The sequence below is a fragment of the Plectropomus leopardus genome, chromosome 19, assembly GCF_026936395.1.
Source record: "Plectropomus leopardus strain MGB_pleo_1.0 chromosome 19, ASM2693639v1, whole genome shotgun sequence".
In the NCBI taxonomy this organism is placed as follows: Eukaryota; Metazoa; Chordata; class Actinopteri; order Perciformes; family Serranidae; genus Plectropomus; species Plectropomus leopardus.
Window position 1 is genome coordinate 19,643,477 of NC_142194.1, and position 17,577 is coordinate 19,661,053.

Here is a 17,577-nt window from a genome sequence, read left to right on the forward strand (position 1 = left end):
AGGCAAGTCACGCGTTCACACACATTTTTAAACCTGTAAATCTACACTTGCACACTCACCATCTTCCTGCCAAAAACAAATTGGAAGAAAGGCAGTCAGCTTACATACTCACACATGAATGATAAGTGGACATGCAGCTATACACATTCACACACACACACACACACACACACACAGAGAGACATACACAAACACTCACTCACTTGCATTGCATCAGAGTAGATACGCCAGCTGGACGTTTCATTCAGATCTGCTGTGACAAGAAGAAGTGCACTTTCTCCTCCCCTTCCTTCTCCCGAGGACTGCTTCTTCAGTGTGTTTTCTACACCCTTATTGCACTCACTGTCCATCTACTAACCTGTAATGTGATGTTTGTGTACATACGTACCTGCACACACACAGCCACAGTGTACATACTCCCTCTCTCTCACACACACACTCTCACTCTCTCGTCCTCAGAGCAGCAGGTTCCCTGGAAGCAGCCAAACTGTCAGTGACTGTTGCAAACACATGCTCGCTCTCGGCTCGGCTCTTTCTACAGTCGCTGCCAAGGGAGGAGGAGGAGGAGGAGGAGGAGGAGAAGTGAAGCTGGAGGGAACAGACTAAAACACACAGAGAGAAAAGAGAAAGAGACAGCCTTGGACCAACCTCTGACTGCTTACCTCTCGCCTCTGCCTTGGCTGACTGTGTGGGAGACTGGAGGCAGCCTACAAGTGATGCCTTGCACTCCCTGGAGCAGCACATAGTCAGGACTTTCCTTCTACATTTTCCTCTCTGCTACAATGATGAGGAGAGACCGTCTCTTCCTCGCCGTGACCCTCACAGCCATCTTCTCCGCTGACCTTTACTTTATTCTCCTGCCAAAGCTGCGGAGTGTGGGGCAAATATCCGGACACTTCTGCCCATGTGGTTCTGGCAACCTCACCCTTCCCAGACACGGGGGTCTCGCCAGCCCGCAGCTCTCCAACTGGACCTCTGCGCTGCCCCTGGATGGTACCACATCTGAACCCACTGATGGGGGGTCAAAGCTGGGGAGGCTGTTTGCTCACCCTCTGTACAACATCCAGACTCCGCTGCTGGGGCCGGAGGAGAGGCTGCTGCAGGTGGAGCAGCTGATGGAGTACTACAGGAAGAAGGTGTCACGCTGGGAAAGGTGAGTTTCAGGTGTCATTTTGGATTTTAAAAATCACATTTAGACTTATTTTGTACAAAGTACAAATGATTTTGTAATGGCTGAATGACACAAGCTGTGACTGAAACACAGCTTGTGTTACTCAACTTTATTGTGAAAGAAGATGTTCATTTTGGCTGCGAGGGACTTGTTTGGGCTTGACTGTGGTCACAGGGCAGGGTCACCGACACCACAGTCAAACCCACCGCACACAAACACACATCCAAGCACAAAAACACACTTGTGCATGTGCTCATGATAACAGATGTACACCCACAGACAGACAGCAGGATGTGTAGACAATTCTGTGCGTCATAAAAGTCCAACGTGGAGCGGGCCAGTAGCAGAAAACCCCTCGCAAACATGTCATTCTGAGAGCTCGCATCTGGAACGCTCTCTTTAAGGTAAACACGGATTTAAAACTGCTAAAGCCCATCTTAATCTGTGGGAGCCGTAGCCGTCTTGGCTTGCGAAGCTGTCTGTCTCTCCCGACACAGTGCACTCCCTCCAGAGATACAGATTTTGGGCTCTCATGGTGGAAAATAAGAAGAAATATGAGCAATGGATCTCCCACTCTCTGCTGCCTTTAATAAATGTGCACAAAAACAATGGATAGCCCAAAGCCTTGTTTAAGACTTGCAAACTCTTGCAACTCAACACTGCAACAAACACACCCAGGAGAGCTTTAGGACAGCATACATGAAAACCAGTATGTAAAGAAACAGGTTTAAAACAAATTTACCTTTCTTTCAACCTGCTTCATGTGTGTTTGTTCAAGAGATTACCACAGAAACATTCTCCACTTCCTCTTTGCTATCTTGACTCTAAACTCTGTGGTCTGCACTTGTCCATGATGCTGATCATCTTGATCTGTCACTTCAGCTCACTGAGTGACTGATGGCTCATATTTATAGCACTTCGCTCTATCATCTCGGCACTTTATGCAGCCCGTGATGGAGTTTGTTTGGGTTGGGAGATGACCGTCCCACTCAGTGCGGTTGGCTTCTGGCAATGCGGTGCTGCACTCACCACAGACTTATTTGTTTTGGTCTCAGATTATTGTTGCCCAGGATTTAAGTATAGCAGAGAGGAGAGGAGGCTGTGGAAATTCGAAATGTTGTTACAACTGCTATTAAAAACGACAGAGAGCCTATAAGACAACCAATAAAATTCTATATGCGAATACAAAATTGCGCTACAGGCGGAAACAGGCAAATAAAAGGAGTTATAAAACAGGGTGTGCAATAAACTCTGTGAGTCTATTTCCTCATGTAGTGCCTCTTTGATTTCAAACACATTCTTGTAAGATCTGCTGCTGTGAAAACCTGTTGAATGCCTTGAATTTCTGGCACTGACTGTCCCATCAAATCTGTGTTCTTTCCAAAATAAAATACTGCCTTTACAAAATGTTGTAAGACGAAACTTGCAAGGAATGGATTAAAAAAAATAAAGAAAGAAAATAAAACACTTGGCAAGCCGGGTTAAGTAAGAGCACAACAAGAGCCCAAGTATCACAAAACCAGTGGTGAAATGTAACTTGAGTACATTTACCCAAGTGCTGTTCTTAAGTATGTCATATTGTTTTTTTTCGTTTTTTTTTCATTTTCTTCTACTTAATACACTCTTCACTACTCCACTACATTCAGAGATAAATATTGTACTTTTCATTGCACTACATTAATTAATTGTTACTTTTTACATAAAACTGCTCATGCTTATAAAATATGATGCAGTATTATACTACTAATCTACTCATTAGATTATCTGAAATTAGCTCCACATTGACCAACTACAACATTAAAAATAGTGGTCGTTCCACAGTCCATCATTTCCACTTCTAGGGATAGTACCTGCAAAGAACTGTAACTCTTTGCAAACTGGGGCACCGGGGAAAACGAAAGCGCTATCTTCTTCCTGTTTTGGTGGCACAATAGCTGATGCACTTCCCTTTCACCATAAATCAAGGCTCAATTTACGGGTTAGATTGCACTCAGTGACCGACAGAATTCAACGTATCCCCTAAAATTGTTTGAACGATGTCAAATAAAGTAGCACCCCCCTTATGATGTAACATACTTAACGTAAATTTATGTAGTTTAGGTTTAGAAAAAGAAACACATTTTTTACGTCCATTAGTTCCCTTGGTTTCACTCATTTCCAAACAGCAGTCTACTGCAGGAAAATCCTGTACTTTGTGACCCATCCACCAACCCAACCTGATTTCTTATGGAGACTTCCTCCTTCTTTGCTACTGTGGATGCTTCAGTCACATGATCGCAGCCCTCCCAGAAAAGTTATATGCAAAACTGGCTCATGATTATGTAGGATATATACAAATCTTGGTGCATGACTTTTTGCAGGTATACATACAAAAGTGTATGACAACAGCCTGCAGAGCAGAGTGAAAGCAAAGCAAGGCTAACAGAAAACCTAAATGCTGATGGTGTCATTATTCTATAACCATTAAAATTGTGCAATTGACATTTGATTTATAATGTCAAGTTAAAATAAAAAAAACATATTAATATCCACTTTTAAAAACTCATAAACCAAGACATTTAAATGTAAGCATGTAGTTTAACTAGATTAAACGGCATTTATTGAGTTGTTATTTTAAAAAAATCATACTGTGAAAGGAGCCATTTTTCATTTTACTTTGATACTTAGAGTCACTAAGAGTACTTGTTCCACCACTGGATAATCATTTCTTTTGCTTAAGTTGCAATATCACATGTGCATTTCCTACAGTTAACCTTTGTCGGCTTGTTAACCCTCAGACACATGAAATACTACAACGAGGCAGCGGCTGTGTCCAACATCACCGTGACTGAGCATGAAGTGACCTTTGACCCCGATGCCAGCTGGCTGAAGTTCCACCTCGGAATTAGCCGCTATGCTCTGTACTCCCGGGATGACCCTGCTATCCCACAGCTCCTCAAGGATATGCAGGGCATGCCGGTCGTCAGTGCAGGTGAGAGATGGATGGATGGGATTAAAAACATCAGTATGTCGGTGTAAAATTAACTGTGATTGGTGTGGTTGATGTAAATTGTAGCCATCAATTGGTTTTACCTCCTGGTTTGTGCCTTAAAGTGACAGAGCAGTTTTATGACTTTGTTGTGCTGAATCACAGAGGCTGTTAGATGCAAAATTATGAGCTAACAAAGGTTTATTTCTTGCAGATTACACTCAAGATGAGAAGGCACTAAAAGGAGCATGTGATTGTACCCAAGGTATGATCAGTAGGCTTTTATATTTGTTTGGGTTTCTTCATCTCATACGTCATGTTGTGTAGCTTTATATCTTATGTACAGCTTGTAACAGCATGAGTGCTCAGTTTCTGACTATACCCTTTGTTTCTCTCTTCTTGTTCCTCCCTGTGCTTGGCGGCACCGTCAGAGACAAACACACTGTCGCCTTTGTGATAGTGAGGATTTTGTGTTGGTTTGGCATCAAAATCCAGATTTGTCTGTCTGTCTAAGACACTTGCTCTGGGGCATAAAAAAGCAGGCGTGCGTTTGTGTTCAAAGGCAGAGCTTTTAATTAAATGTTTGATGTCTGCATGCACTGAGGGAAGCCAGTGTTTCCAGGCTTCAACCTACACACCAGCCGACAACTACGCTGTCATCTCCTGCTATACCTCTCAGCAGCACGCAAGTGAAAGCTGCAAATATATGGATGGATAATTGAAAAAGTTACTGACAAAGGGGCTTTTAGTGGATGTTATTGTGGGGGAAAATAGAAGATGTGGTGGATGAAGTAATGCAAAGCTACTGTTGGATAAATATAAGTAACATAAGGCTTTTATCTAACAGATACAAATGGATATATAAAAAGAATTCTTGGGTTTTTCTCTGACCCGGACCCCATTTTCCAATGTTTTTTGTGTCTAAGTGACTAATGGAGACAGCTATTCTTGAAACTGGTCCAGTATTGAGAGCGACCGCAGTGGCAAAACATGCTGCAGGGTAACCTCTCATGGCATTTTGGTCAATTTACACCCTCAAAGAGTGCTTGTTGTTGCCACTGACAGGCTCAGATTGTTATTCTGTGTCTGACAACATTATGGAAAGGATCTCTTCTGAGAAATGAAATTTTTCTCTTGATCCGTTCAGTTTGTTATTGTGTGCCACCAAGTCTTGCTAAAGGAGAAAACTCACTCTGAAATCTTGGAAGAGGTGACGTGTTGTCGGAAGCAACAGTAGAAATGTAAGTGAGAGCTAGAGAGAGGAGTGCTGGGAAGAGTTTACAATGTTGGAGTACAGACAGCATAGCTTAGAGTGATCTCAGATATTTTCTTTGTAATAGCTGAATATTTAGCTCATTTTGCAACATGATCTCACTCCCAACTTATCAAACAGCAGTGCTTGGTCAGTGGCACTCAGCATCAAAAATGGACGCAAAGAGGCACTCTAGCAGCAGTGTGAGATGCACCGGACAACGTAATTTTTTTTGCTCCAGGCAACTGCCATGGTATAAAAAGCAAGATAGTCTGTATAGGGTGGGCTGGTCAAACAAACTCTGGACTTTCACTCAGGACACTGCTGTTTGTGTGTGTGAAACCAAAAGTCAGATTAGTTATTTTGATAACTAGGTAGTGTGCTGGCATGTCAAAGTCAATTTTATAGTCAATTGTGTCATATGCACAGGACTGAAATCTCATTTCTCCCAGACCGGGAGTAAACATGCACATACACAAACAAAGGAAAAGAAAAAAGTATAAAAAAAGCACTAAATAAAAGTAATAAATTGTTAAAGAAAGGCACACATAAAAACCAAACAAGCAACAACTTTAAGTGAATTGTGAAGCACACTATGCTAGTCATGTATAGCACATGTTACGTCTGTTACGTTACGTTAGTAACAGACGTACTTAGTTTAAGCCAAACCATGGTGTTAAACCTAAACACATGCTCTTGGTTGCCTAGATCTAAAGAAGTAAACCTAAAAAGTTTTTAAACCTACATTCTAAGTTTATTTCAGAGGAGACTGTATGCATTTCACAAGCAGAAACTGTACATTTTCTGTAAGAGCTAAAGTTTAATTTGAAAAGAGACAATGCATTTAATAAGCAGAAAAGGACACGCCATCCCTGAACATCTAAAATTAATGCAGGAGGGTTACCTGGAATGTCACATTTTGATATGTAGGCACACTGACCAGTTCAGCTTGAGAGTATGATGGATTTTGATAATATGAAAAAGTCTGTGAGATTTCAGAACAATGCTTGTCCTGGAGTAAGAGTAGGTTACACACAGTAATAAATAGACCGGATCATCAAAAGGTAAAGAGAAACAATTTATTTCTCAGTAGATCATAATAGCAATGTCAGCCTGTAAGTGACAAAAACCAAGCACCTAAGTGGATTTAAATAGATGATGCCAAATGCCCGAAGTGGTTACATGCACAGCTGCTGGCTGCAGCACTCTCTCTCAATACTGGACCAGTTTCAAAAATACTTGTCTCCAACAGTCACTTTGACACAAAAACATGGGAAAATTTGGTAATGCATGAAAATATCAAAATTTCCTTTTAAGGCTGCAGTATACTTTTTATGTGAAAATGTGAAAGCAAATTGGATGGTTAAGAAAGCTCCTTTTTTTTTTTTTTTTTTTTTTAGCATTTCACATACTGCTTTTTGTCCTGCCTGTGCCTCACCAGCACAGCGAAGTGGCTGACCACACAAACATCATTCACTGCCAAGAAGAAATGCAACAAAACAATCCGTCCCGTCTGTTTAAATTTAACTTTAAAGACTTACTTATTATTTCAGTTACCAAAGAGCGACACTGTTCATCAGCCAGGCTGTTTACGCCAGTTTTTGGCTCTGTTAGACTCATTTCCAGAAAAAAAATGTACTGATTGTAAACCGTATGTGATTGCTACTATCAGTACCCTGGAGTTTAACAGAGCACAGCAGGGGCAAGGCATGTATGTGGTTAGTCTGGCCTACTGCTGTGACATAATATACAGCCAGACAGAGAAATTGAAGCGCATGTTGCTGAGAGAGCAGAGCGCAAGCTGTTTGACCAACCCCCAATTACTTTATCACAGGGAACTGGCAGATCTAGAAAGTGTTCCAGTTTGAACTGGCCTCTGGGGCATTCAGCTGAAAAGCAAATACTCTGTGTTGACCTCTATCAAGCTAATGTTTAAATTTCTTCATAATGCAAACAAAATGTTTCTGTGTCTTTCTGTGTCTCTGCTTTAGTTGTTAAGCCCAGCGGACATCACCTGAAACTGGCTCTGAAGATGCAAAACTTTGCCAAAGCCATGTTCAAACCAATGAGGTGAGGACTGAAAACACATTTAATGAGTGCTGTCTATATCAAATACCATCAATGGACTTAATGTCAGTGCCCAATAAGTAAAACCTGGAAGTCACTACGTTTACATGCGCAGTTAAGTGGAGCTGGGGGCGAATTGAATTATTGATTGTAGTATGTCGTTTTACTGTCTCCTGCAGTTATGGTCAATTCTGGTCTTTTCAGGTCACTTCCGGGTAATGCCACTTGCGTCAAATTAAAAACATAAAATGGGATATGATCATGTTATACTGTTTTTCCATATTTGATTTGAGCACAAAATCGGAAAACAGAAAACGAGTCGTTATCTGTTTTATTTTGGTTTTGGAAAGGAACAATGAAAAAATTAGTGTTCTTTCTGTTTTTTTTTTATTTTTGGTTTCATATTGAAAAGTGAGTGAACGAATGATACGCAGATTCTTCTTCCAGCTGACCTATTACAACACATACCAAACAAGTTAGCAAGGGTTGCATGTTGAACGGTGACAACAGCAACAACAACAACAACAACAACAACAACAACAACAACAACAACAACAACAACAACAATTTAAGCTGTTCAACTTCTGGGTCAAAGCCCAACGTGGGAACTATGGAGCATGCGCACAACGCCTAGGCCAGTTCAGGTCCGATTGAGGCGTATACATGAAAGAGTTGATCATACTCCAACTGCATTATCTAGGTATGTTAGTCTGATGTTGATAAATTCAACTTAGTTCAATTTCAGTCAGACTAACATGTTTACATATATTTTGTAAGTCCAGTTTTAGTCAGACCAATGCAATAATTCGACTTTTTCTGACATAATGTAAATGTGCTGACTGTAGTTCTGCAATCCATTTTAAACACATACACATTAAATTACAGTACATTAACTCACGCCATGTTAGTTTAAGTCAAGCTAAATCATCTAGTATGTGTAAAAATGACAGTACTTGTGGTGTTGATTATAGACTGTAGACTATTATAACTGACAGCTTAATCACTGTGTATGTCTTGACTGTGTGTGTGTGTGTGTGTGTGTGTGTGTGTGTGTGTGTGTGTGTGTGCACGTTCCAGGCAGCAGAGGGACGAGGAGACTCCAGAAGACTTCTTCTACTTCGTTGATTTTCAGAGACACAATGCAGAGATTGCTGCCTTTCACCTGGACAGGTGCAGCCCTTCTCTCCACTCATAATACTCATTATCACTTCATTGTTTTTATTGTTTTACTACCGTCTATCAGTGAATTTATGCAGCACTGCTGCCTTGGGGGAAGTTTTAGTTCTTGGTGCACATCTGTCATTTTACTGCCTCAGTTATGGCTCTGGTGCAAACTCAGGTGCAACAAATGTTTTTCTTCCGGCCCTTTATTTTTAAAGCACAATACATGATGCAAATGTACAACTAAAAACAGGAACACAGCATGTAAAAATGAGTTATGAATGGATTCAAACGCTGTTAAAAATTGTGAACCGCAGGGTAACATTTTTAAATCATGATCAGTTGCGAAACACATAAAATGCATAGTCATTATTTATAAATCAAACTTTTGATGTCATGCTAGCGGCATGGCTGGTGGGATGTATGGCAATGTCAGCCGGTCCTTCACTTTGATCCAGACTGAAGTATTCAACAAGTATTGGATGGATTGCTGTGAAATTTTGAACAGACATTCATTGTCCTCAGAGGATGAATCCTACTGACTCTGGTGATCCAGTGACTTAAAGGCATCGTCCACATGGACACAGGCAATTTTGTAAAAGGGGCTTTCCTTCCTTTGTTCTCAAAAAAACCCTCCCACAAACAACTGAGGTCAAGAGCAAATCCACAGTTAGATATAAAAACCAAGTTATAACCAAAACCCTTAAGTCATGCAAAGAAGTAGAAAATTTTGGCCAAACAAAAGCCTGAAAAAAAAGCTAAAAAAAACAGTGACCCTTGTAACACTTTCTGACACCTCTGTTCTTCAAAAAAGTGTAAGAGTATCTGTGCATTTATAGCTAAACATGTAAAAAAAAATCCTCTGAGCAAGATTAGAACCAGAACTTGTATTCACCACGTCCAGCATTGCACAAAGTATCATCTCATTTGTGATGCTTTAAAAAGGAGATATCAGCACACACTCTGTCACATTTCGAAAACTCTGTTCTTTACCTACAAAAGGTTAGTTTTTGGAGACCTAAAACACAGGTTGCATGTGGACAAAATCCAACAAAGTCCAGGCCAAAACACATAAAAAAAGCTGTCTAGCTGCCAGCATAATTTCATAGATTCATAGAATAGTGCATACTAAATCAAAAGGTGTAGAATTATATCAAAAGGCGTAGAATTATATCTATCTACCTATCTATCTAACTTCTAAATATGTAATTTAAATGATCAGAGATGAGTTTTCAGGGGTTTGATCAATGCCTGCGGAGGAACTTTAAAGACACAGAGGAAACATTCCTGTCGTAGCATACCGATGATGAACAGAAACAAAACTTAGTCATGTAATAATCCTATTAATCCTAAATGGTTTCCATCAAATACTTATAAATGAAAACTACGTCTCCTGCTGCCAACAGATAAACCACCCACCATATGCAAAGATTGCAACATGTTTGCCCAACCCTGGATTTCCAAACTAGCTGATCAGTAAAAACCACAGGCTATGGGCAAACTCTAAAACACACACACATTTTGTGTAATTGCACATAAGTTGAGGTGATTCACTCTGAAACACAGTCATCGGAGCTAGACAGTATCATTAAGAAGCTGCACACAATGATAAGTCATCGCTTCACCACACCAGACAGAAAACAACAGGAGTGCCACGTCACACTGTAATTATGTTACTACTCTACATATCTGCTTATATTTTATATTAGTCCTTAAAATATAAGAATCAGTAACAGCTACTGTCATCAAACATAAAGAGACAGATCTTCTCTCTCTTGTTTTTAATTCATGGCGGTGTGTTTTTAATGCGTGGCGGTGTGCTGTCTCTCCCTGTTGTGTCTGCGTTGGCTGCCAAGCCCTTATCATCATCTCTAGAAATCAGCAGTTGGGGAATGCCAACAAGCTGAGAAACAGCCATTCAGCTTCACACACTGATTATTGTTTGATTACTGTTTGCGAGACATGACTGAAATATGGCCCTCTGGGAGGTATAAGCTCTTGATGGTGTGTATGAACACAGACAGCAAAATTACACAGCATGGAGGCTGTCAGTGAGGCGCTTTAATTGATAAGAATCAGTGAAAATGAAACGCGGGTTCCTGTGAAATGAAATGAGGAGACAGAGATAAGGATACCATCATTTTGACAGGGTTCACATTACATTTACATTAAATGTATGTAGGCATGAACTGTGTGGACTGAAAAAAAGTTCCAATTTTATTTTTGATCTCATTAACTTATTTTTTAGGATCCTGGACTTCCGGAGGGTCCCACCGGTGTCCGGCAGGCTGCTGAACGTCACAGGAGAAGTCCTGCAGGTGACCCACAATGAAGACCTACGAGCTGTCTTCTTCACCTCACCAGGTAAAGAACCAGCAGGTGTTTTATAAACAAATTCTTTAACATTTAGGGAAGTACATTAATTCACTTTTTTTTCGCAGAGCACTAGATGAGAAGATTAACTCTTTGAAACCTGGATTGACATCATTTTATTTGTGCTGCGTTCAGACACCTTTTACAACTAACTGAGCTAATGGGTTTGATTTTCTTTCAAAAACATGGGGAAAAGGCAATGAGCAAATTGACAAGAAATGTGCTGCACATTGCAAGAAATTAGTAGATTTAGCTTTTTTTTTTAAGCTAGGTAAAAAAAAAATGTCCAGGAAACTATATTTCTTATTATTTTAATTATATATTTGAAATTATTTTCCATCCATTTTCTTCCGTTTATCCGGAGTCGGGTCGCAGGGGCAGCAGCCTAAGCAGGGAAGCCCAGACATCCCTCTCGGACTGCCAAGGTCCCCACCTGGCATGGCACCCGACCCCTTTGGCCCCTCCTACGGGTAAGCCCACGGGAAGGAGGTCCCAGGTCACCTCTTTGGGCTGTGCCCGGCCGGGCCCCACGGGTAAAGGCCCGGCCACCAGGCGCTCGCCATCGAGCCCCACCCCCAGGCCTGGCTTTGGGGGGGGGGCTGAGGTGACCCGCATCTGGGCAAGGGAAGCTTTGAACCATTTTTTGTTTTCATCAGAAGGGGTCCAGTGAGCTACACTTTATCTGGTCCCTCCCCTAGGCCCTGTTTGCCATGGGTGACCCTACCAGAGGCATAAAACCCCGCAAAGACACGCAAAACCCTCCACCACGATAAGGTGGTAGCTCAGGGAGCGAATTGAATTACAAGTTTATTTTTTAATAACTTTTTTTTCAGGTCATTTTCTTGTTTTTGTTTTATTTGTTTGTTTTGATGTTGGGTTTTGCTTTTTTAAAAACATCAAGTCAGGTTTTAAAGGGTTAATACAACTCATTAGTGGCGGACTCAGGCTGTCTGAGGGTGGGAGTGGGTGTTTAGATTTCTTTTGAGATTCTTTGAAAAGTTTTGAAGTTTGGATATTTGTATAATAATGCTTAGTGGATGTTTTGTGACACTTTTCTATTGATTTTGATTTTTAGCAACACTTTAGTATCTGCAGTGTGTCCCTATATTTTTGCAAACAACACATATCAGTGCTAAACTCAGCCTGTGAGTTATTTTGGTTCTGGTTTGATGTTTCTCTAGTTGGTGGCGCAGCACACAGTTGGCAAGAAAAGCAGAGCTGATCAAACAGCATGTAATTGTATGTGAACACAAAAGTCATTTTGCATTCAACCATTTCTTTCTGATCCCAACAGCAAACAACACGTGCTTCTTTGCCAAGTGCCTGTACGTGTGTAAGACGGAATACGCGGTGTGTGGGGGCCCTGACCTGCTGGAGGGCTCCCTGTCTGCATATCTGCCCGGCCTCAGCATCGCTCCCCGCATCTCCATCCCCAACCCCTGGATACGCTCCTACACCTTTGCTGGACGTGAAGAGTAAGACATCTGTGCACTCAAGAGGAGTAACATTTTGTTTCATAGACATACTAACACACTTACTTACGTATTTGCATTACTTCTTTAATATTATAACACACTGAATATAAATATATATGCAGTTTAATAAAAGATCTCAGACTTTTTCTAGACTTATTTGAGACTTCTTCACCTGCAAAATTGTAGTCCAGGAAGCTGGTCTCAGACGATCTTTCAGTTGAAGACACTGGATGTTGAGGTCCTGGGCTGGAACGGTTACATGTGGTCTGTGGTTTTGAGGATGCTTGGATGTACTGCCAAATTCTAAGAAACAACACTAGATATGGCTTATGGTAGACAAATGAGCATTCAGTTTGCGGGCAAAAGCTCTGGTATTTTGTGTGCATAGAAAAAGTCTTAGATCTTTTTTTTTTTTCAACAGAAGTGTTGCTTTTATATTTTTATCCTGAAGTGTAGCTTTCATATTCACTTTTGTTCAGTGTGTATGTGGCAAGGATGTTTTTGAAAATATGCTCGCCAAATGTTTTGGTTAAAAGGTGCAAATGTATGGTCTTTTACGGACTATAACCCAACTGCGGTTTAGTCAGTTGGTGGCCTCCACTCAGACTGTAAATTCTAGTATTTTCAAAATTAAATAAAAGACCAGATGTCCCATAAATTCTGTTGATGCTGAATTAAATCAGATGTTTATCTCTATGGTCAAAGGCTTTTCCAATTAAGGGTAAACAGATGAAAGAGTGCTCTGTTTAATTTGACCCTTTCTTTCTTTACTACACCATCCACTATTCGTCTAACCACCTCTTCCTGTTTTCATCCATAAATCTGTGGATTTCTTCATTGTATTATCACAATAATACTTTCAAATCTAAAACCCGAGGGGTGATTTTAAACAGTGTTTTCTCAAATTGTTTCAAATGTTTGGTCAAAAACATCCAAATGCTGTAAACAGTTCCTGGATCAGATCTCGTGAATGATGTAATTTGTGTCCTTTATATTTTTTTAAAGGTGGGAAGTGAATCCCTTCTACTGTGACACGGTAAAGCAGCTGTATCCCTATAACTCAGGCAACAGGCTCCTCAACATCATAGACATGTCCATCTTTGACTTCCTCACAAGTATGTAAAAACATTTTATCATTTACTATTTACATAAATGAACTTGAACTCTTACTGTCAGATCAAATACATTTTTGTGTTTCTGCTACAGGCAACATGGACAGACACCACTATGAGATTTTTACAAAATTTGGGGACGAAGGATTTCTTCTCCACTTGGACAATGCCAGAGGGTGAGAAAAAGGAGACATGTCATTGTTTCGACTTCCCAGAACCCCCATTGGTCTGAAAAATATCCCATTGGACCAAAAGCACATTTTTTCAACTCCTCTTATCCTAAAAACAAACATCCAAAGTTCTAAAGTTCTGCTAAAAACTCAGTTAATATCAGTTTCCAAGCAGCATTTGAGCCACTGATCCCAGGTGTTTTGAATTAATTTATTTTCACTGTATATACTTTATTTTGAACACTAAAATAAATGAAGAAAGAAAAATGTAATAATAATAACATATAATCATAAAACAACTCTCTGCCCAAGTGTCTTTCCCACACCTAAGCCACCAAAAACCAGTTCATGCTCTTTACACATATAACCAACACTTTGTGGCGTTTCCCAGAGGCACTGAAGCTAGTTATTTTTCACCAACCCGTCCTGCTTTGCAAGCAACATTTATGCCACCAAACATGGGCATGTTAATCCAAAATATGTTTGCTATAACCAAGTGGTCCTTGTGCCTAAACCTTACCCCACAGTGACCAAATCATTCTTGATGAATATATTTGTATGTAGTATTATATCAAGAAGTTAACAGAAAACATATAATACTTTTTTTTTTGGCATTTGGGTAGTGCAACTTCAGGGTGTGTTTCTTTTTGGAGAAACATGAGTCTGGGATTACTAGCTGTTGGAGAAATGAGCTTTTGGTCTAATGGGACAAAAAAAAAATTGATTGAGAACATTGAATTATTGTGAGATTACTATGGTTTCATTACCTCATTGCATCTTGTGCTCAGGTTTGGGAAGCACTCTCAAGATGAGATGTCCATCCTGGCTCCTCTATCTCAGTGCTGCATGTAAGTGTAATGTTGTCAAGTTAGGTAGCGTTTGTATTTTTGTATCTTTTTAATTGCACTTTTAACAGGTTTAAAGTTTCTGTATGTGACTTTCACAGTATTAAAAGAGCAGCTAACTACTGATGCTTTACTGCTATGTAAAGATACAGATACAGTAGTCCTGAGCAGAGAGCAACATCACACTCCCTCAGTGTTGTAGACTGAGCTTCTCTGTTCTCTGTTGTGGTGGATGGTCCTGCCACGCATGCACGTTAGTGCATGTGAGTCCCTGTCCGTGCATGTTCCCGATAAACTAATTGCTGCTGCTTTGCATTGCGCTAATATGGCGGTTACCACTGATAACCATTGTGGAAGGATAACGCCCACCCTGTGTTAACGCCCTTAGCTCTGTCAACACTGTTGCTGTTTTTTTTGGAACAGTTGGAGCTGTTGTTCAGCCACCTCACACTTTATTTTTTAAGATTATTTTGGGGTTTTTTTTTGGGAAAATACAGCTGAAGCTGTTATGTTTAATTCATGATGATGACCAAAATGTAGAACAAACTTTAATGCTGATTTTAAAAAAAAATCTCCAAAACTAAGGGACATCATGAACACAGCAAAGAACACAGGAAAAACTCAGCAGCAAACACAGATAAACTGACAAAAGAGAAGAGGAGAGACTCAGGTATATATACACAGAAACTAATCAGTGGAACACGACACAGCTGGAGAAGGTAGACACGGGCAAAAGGAGGTAAACAAAGGGGTTGGCTGATGACAAGGGTGTGGTAGGGAACACGAGATTATTGCTAATGAGACTGATTCAGAGCAGGTGTGCCAGGAAGACTGAGATCAGGCAAGGACAAACGAGGCAGATGAAAGACAGGTGTGACAGAAAACAGGGAGAGTGAGAACTGGGCGGAGATCAGCCCTGATTAAAAACAAAGCATGTATTTAAACAGAAAATGCAATGTGTTGAACACCCAGTTGTGTCACACTGGTGCTCTGCCTTTTAATTCGATGGGTTTAATTTCAGTTCAATATAAAAAGGCTTTATTGGCATGGGAAAATTTACATCTATGTCGCTAAAGCAATTGTGAACAAATTGTTGTTTTTCAATCTGTATACAATAAATTAAGATCTACCAGAATTTTGTTTATATGTTTGTCACTTCTGATTGGGTACACCTCCAGCACACCCATCAAACAGGAGAAAACATACCTCAAAGCCAGTTGCACAGCGTTGTGCACCATTTCACGCTGTTTCAAGGAAACATGTTGTTGAATCTGGAAACCGTAGCACAATAGTGCACACTGTTTCCAAGCAAGTGTGCTGTAGGACTGAGGAACAGGTGATACTAATCAGGGTGAGGAAACACACAAAGACAGGAAGTAAAGCCAGACGTGACACATGAGGAGTGAATCTACAAAATAAACCAGGAAACAGATACAACTAGGGGTTGACTGATATTGGTTTTTCCAGGCCGATAATGTGTTGACCTCTAGATACAACATGAATGAATAACATGAAACAAGGAAACAGAACATAAAACCCCAAAACTTAGTCCTCAAGATAACAGACAAAACCCCGGATCATGACAGAAGCTAGACAGGAAAGGGGGGCAGCAAAGTGCAAGTGGAACCTGGTGAGCTACAGGGCATCTCTCAGCCAGCTCCATGTTGAGAGCCATGTGCAGACAATCCTGGCTCAGACTCCTAAATATCGCACACAGCTCCTTTAATATCAAAACTGAACACACTTAAAATGCTATCTGAAACTAATAAATAGGGAAAATCTATTGTCATTTTTAAAGAAGGAAACAAGTTTCGGAGGGAAATTGAATTTCTCTTTTCTCGCCCTTTAGGATAAAGCGCTCCACACTGCTGCGGCTCCAGCTCCTGGCCCGACCAGAGTACAGACTCAGTGATGTGATGAGGGAGTCTCTGCAGGGAGACTCTTTACAGCCAATCTTGACGGAGCCGCACCTGTTAGCGCTGGACCGCAGGTTACAGAAGGTACTAAGAACAGTCCAGCGCTGCGTCCGCCGGCTGGGCGAGGACGAGGTGATCACAAAGGACTTTGTCAAATCCACTGTGAGACCTCAGACTGCCACAGAGACTGAAAAGGTCAGGTAACACAGGATGTCGCCGCTCCTCTCCATAGCTGCTCTTTGCAGCACAGAAGACTTGATGATGAAGCACAGAGAGCTAACAAGGCTCAGATGGTTTGAAGGAACAAGCCATAAATGGAAGACGCTGTGAAATCTTGAGAGCTTGTCAGAAGGAAGGCATCTTAATGCGGAGGTTCAAAACTTGAATCACTCCAGGCCTCAAATTCCTATCACAGAAGGAGCCACACTTTTTATTTCCTGTTGTTCCCCTCATAGTCATAAATTCTTTCAGGGGTGCATTTTATGACAGGGCTCTAACTTTTTATGTCCACCTACACAATCAGGTCGATTTGGAGTTAATACATTTAAATTAAACTAGTAAAACGCACATTTTAAACACCACAAAGGATTAATTTGATACATTATACCTTTGAAACTTGAGCTAATTGGTATTTCTTTCAAAAACATGGGGTGAAGACAAGACATGGCCCACAACATAGCCAGAAATTAGTTCAAAGGTACAAGTAAATTAACCGAAAAAAGGAAAAATTTAAAACACACAAAAAAAAACCACACACACCCCTCATTTTTCAAAAGAAGTCAAACCAATCTGCTCAGGTTTTAAATAGTTATTTAGCTTGTGAGAGGCGTCTGAACGCAGCACAATAAAACTGATGTCGATCCAGGTTTCAAAGGGTTAAGCCACAGGAGCTCTCTCGCTGTCTTAAACATCAAAATCAATGCAGTTAATATTAAGAAGAGAGAGCTGTGATGCACTGGATCAATGGTTTGTCAAATTAATGCTGGTGAATATTGGGATTATGGAAAGAGAGATTTGTGTGTCTATTTGATGTTATAATTATAAAAAATAAAGTTATTTTGAAGAGA

At 40.6% G+C, this 17,577-nt stretch overlaps 1 protein-coding gene across 1 annotated transcript; it reads left to right on the plus strand.

Annotated features, from left to right (window-relative positions):
• The first annotated feature begins 451 nt into the window (after positions 1-451).
• fam20a (FAM20A golgi associated secretory pathway pseudokinase) lies at positions 452-17,577 on the plus strand. Its single transcript, XM_042508527.2, has 11 exons — positions 452-1,153; positions 3,949-4,142; positions 4,354-4,404; positions 7,383-7,461; positions 8,536-8,628; positions 10,868-10,983; positions 12,287-12,467; positions 13,473-13,582; positions 13,674-13,755; positions 14,538-14,597; positions 16,444-17,577. The coding sequence occupies exons 1-11, from the start codon at positions 783-785 to the stop codon at positions 16,712-16,714; spliced, it is 1,608 nt and encodes a 535-aa protein (XP_042364461.1). The 5' UTR covers positions 452-782; the 3' UTR covers positions 16,715-17,577.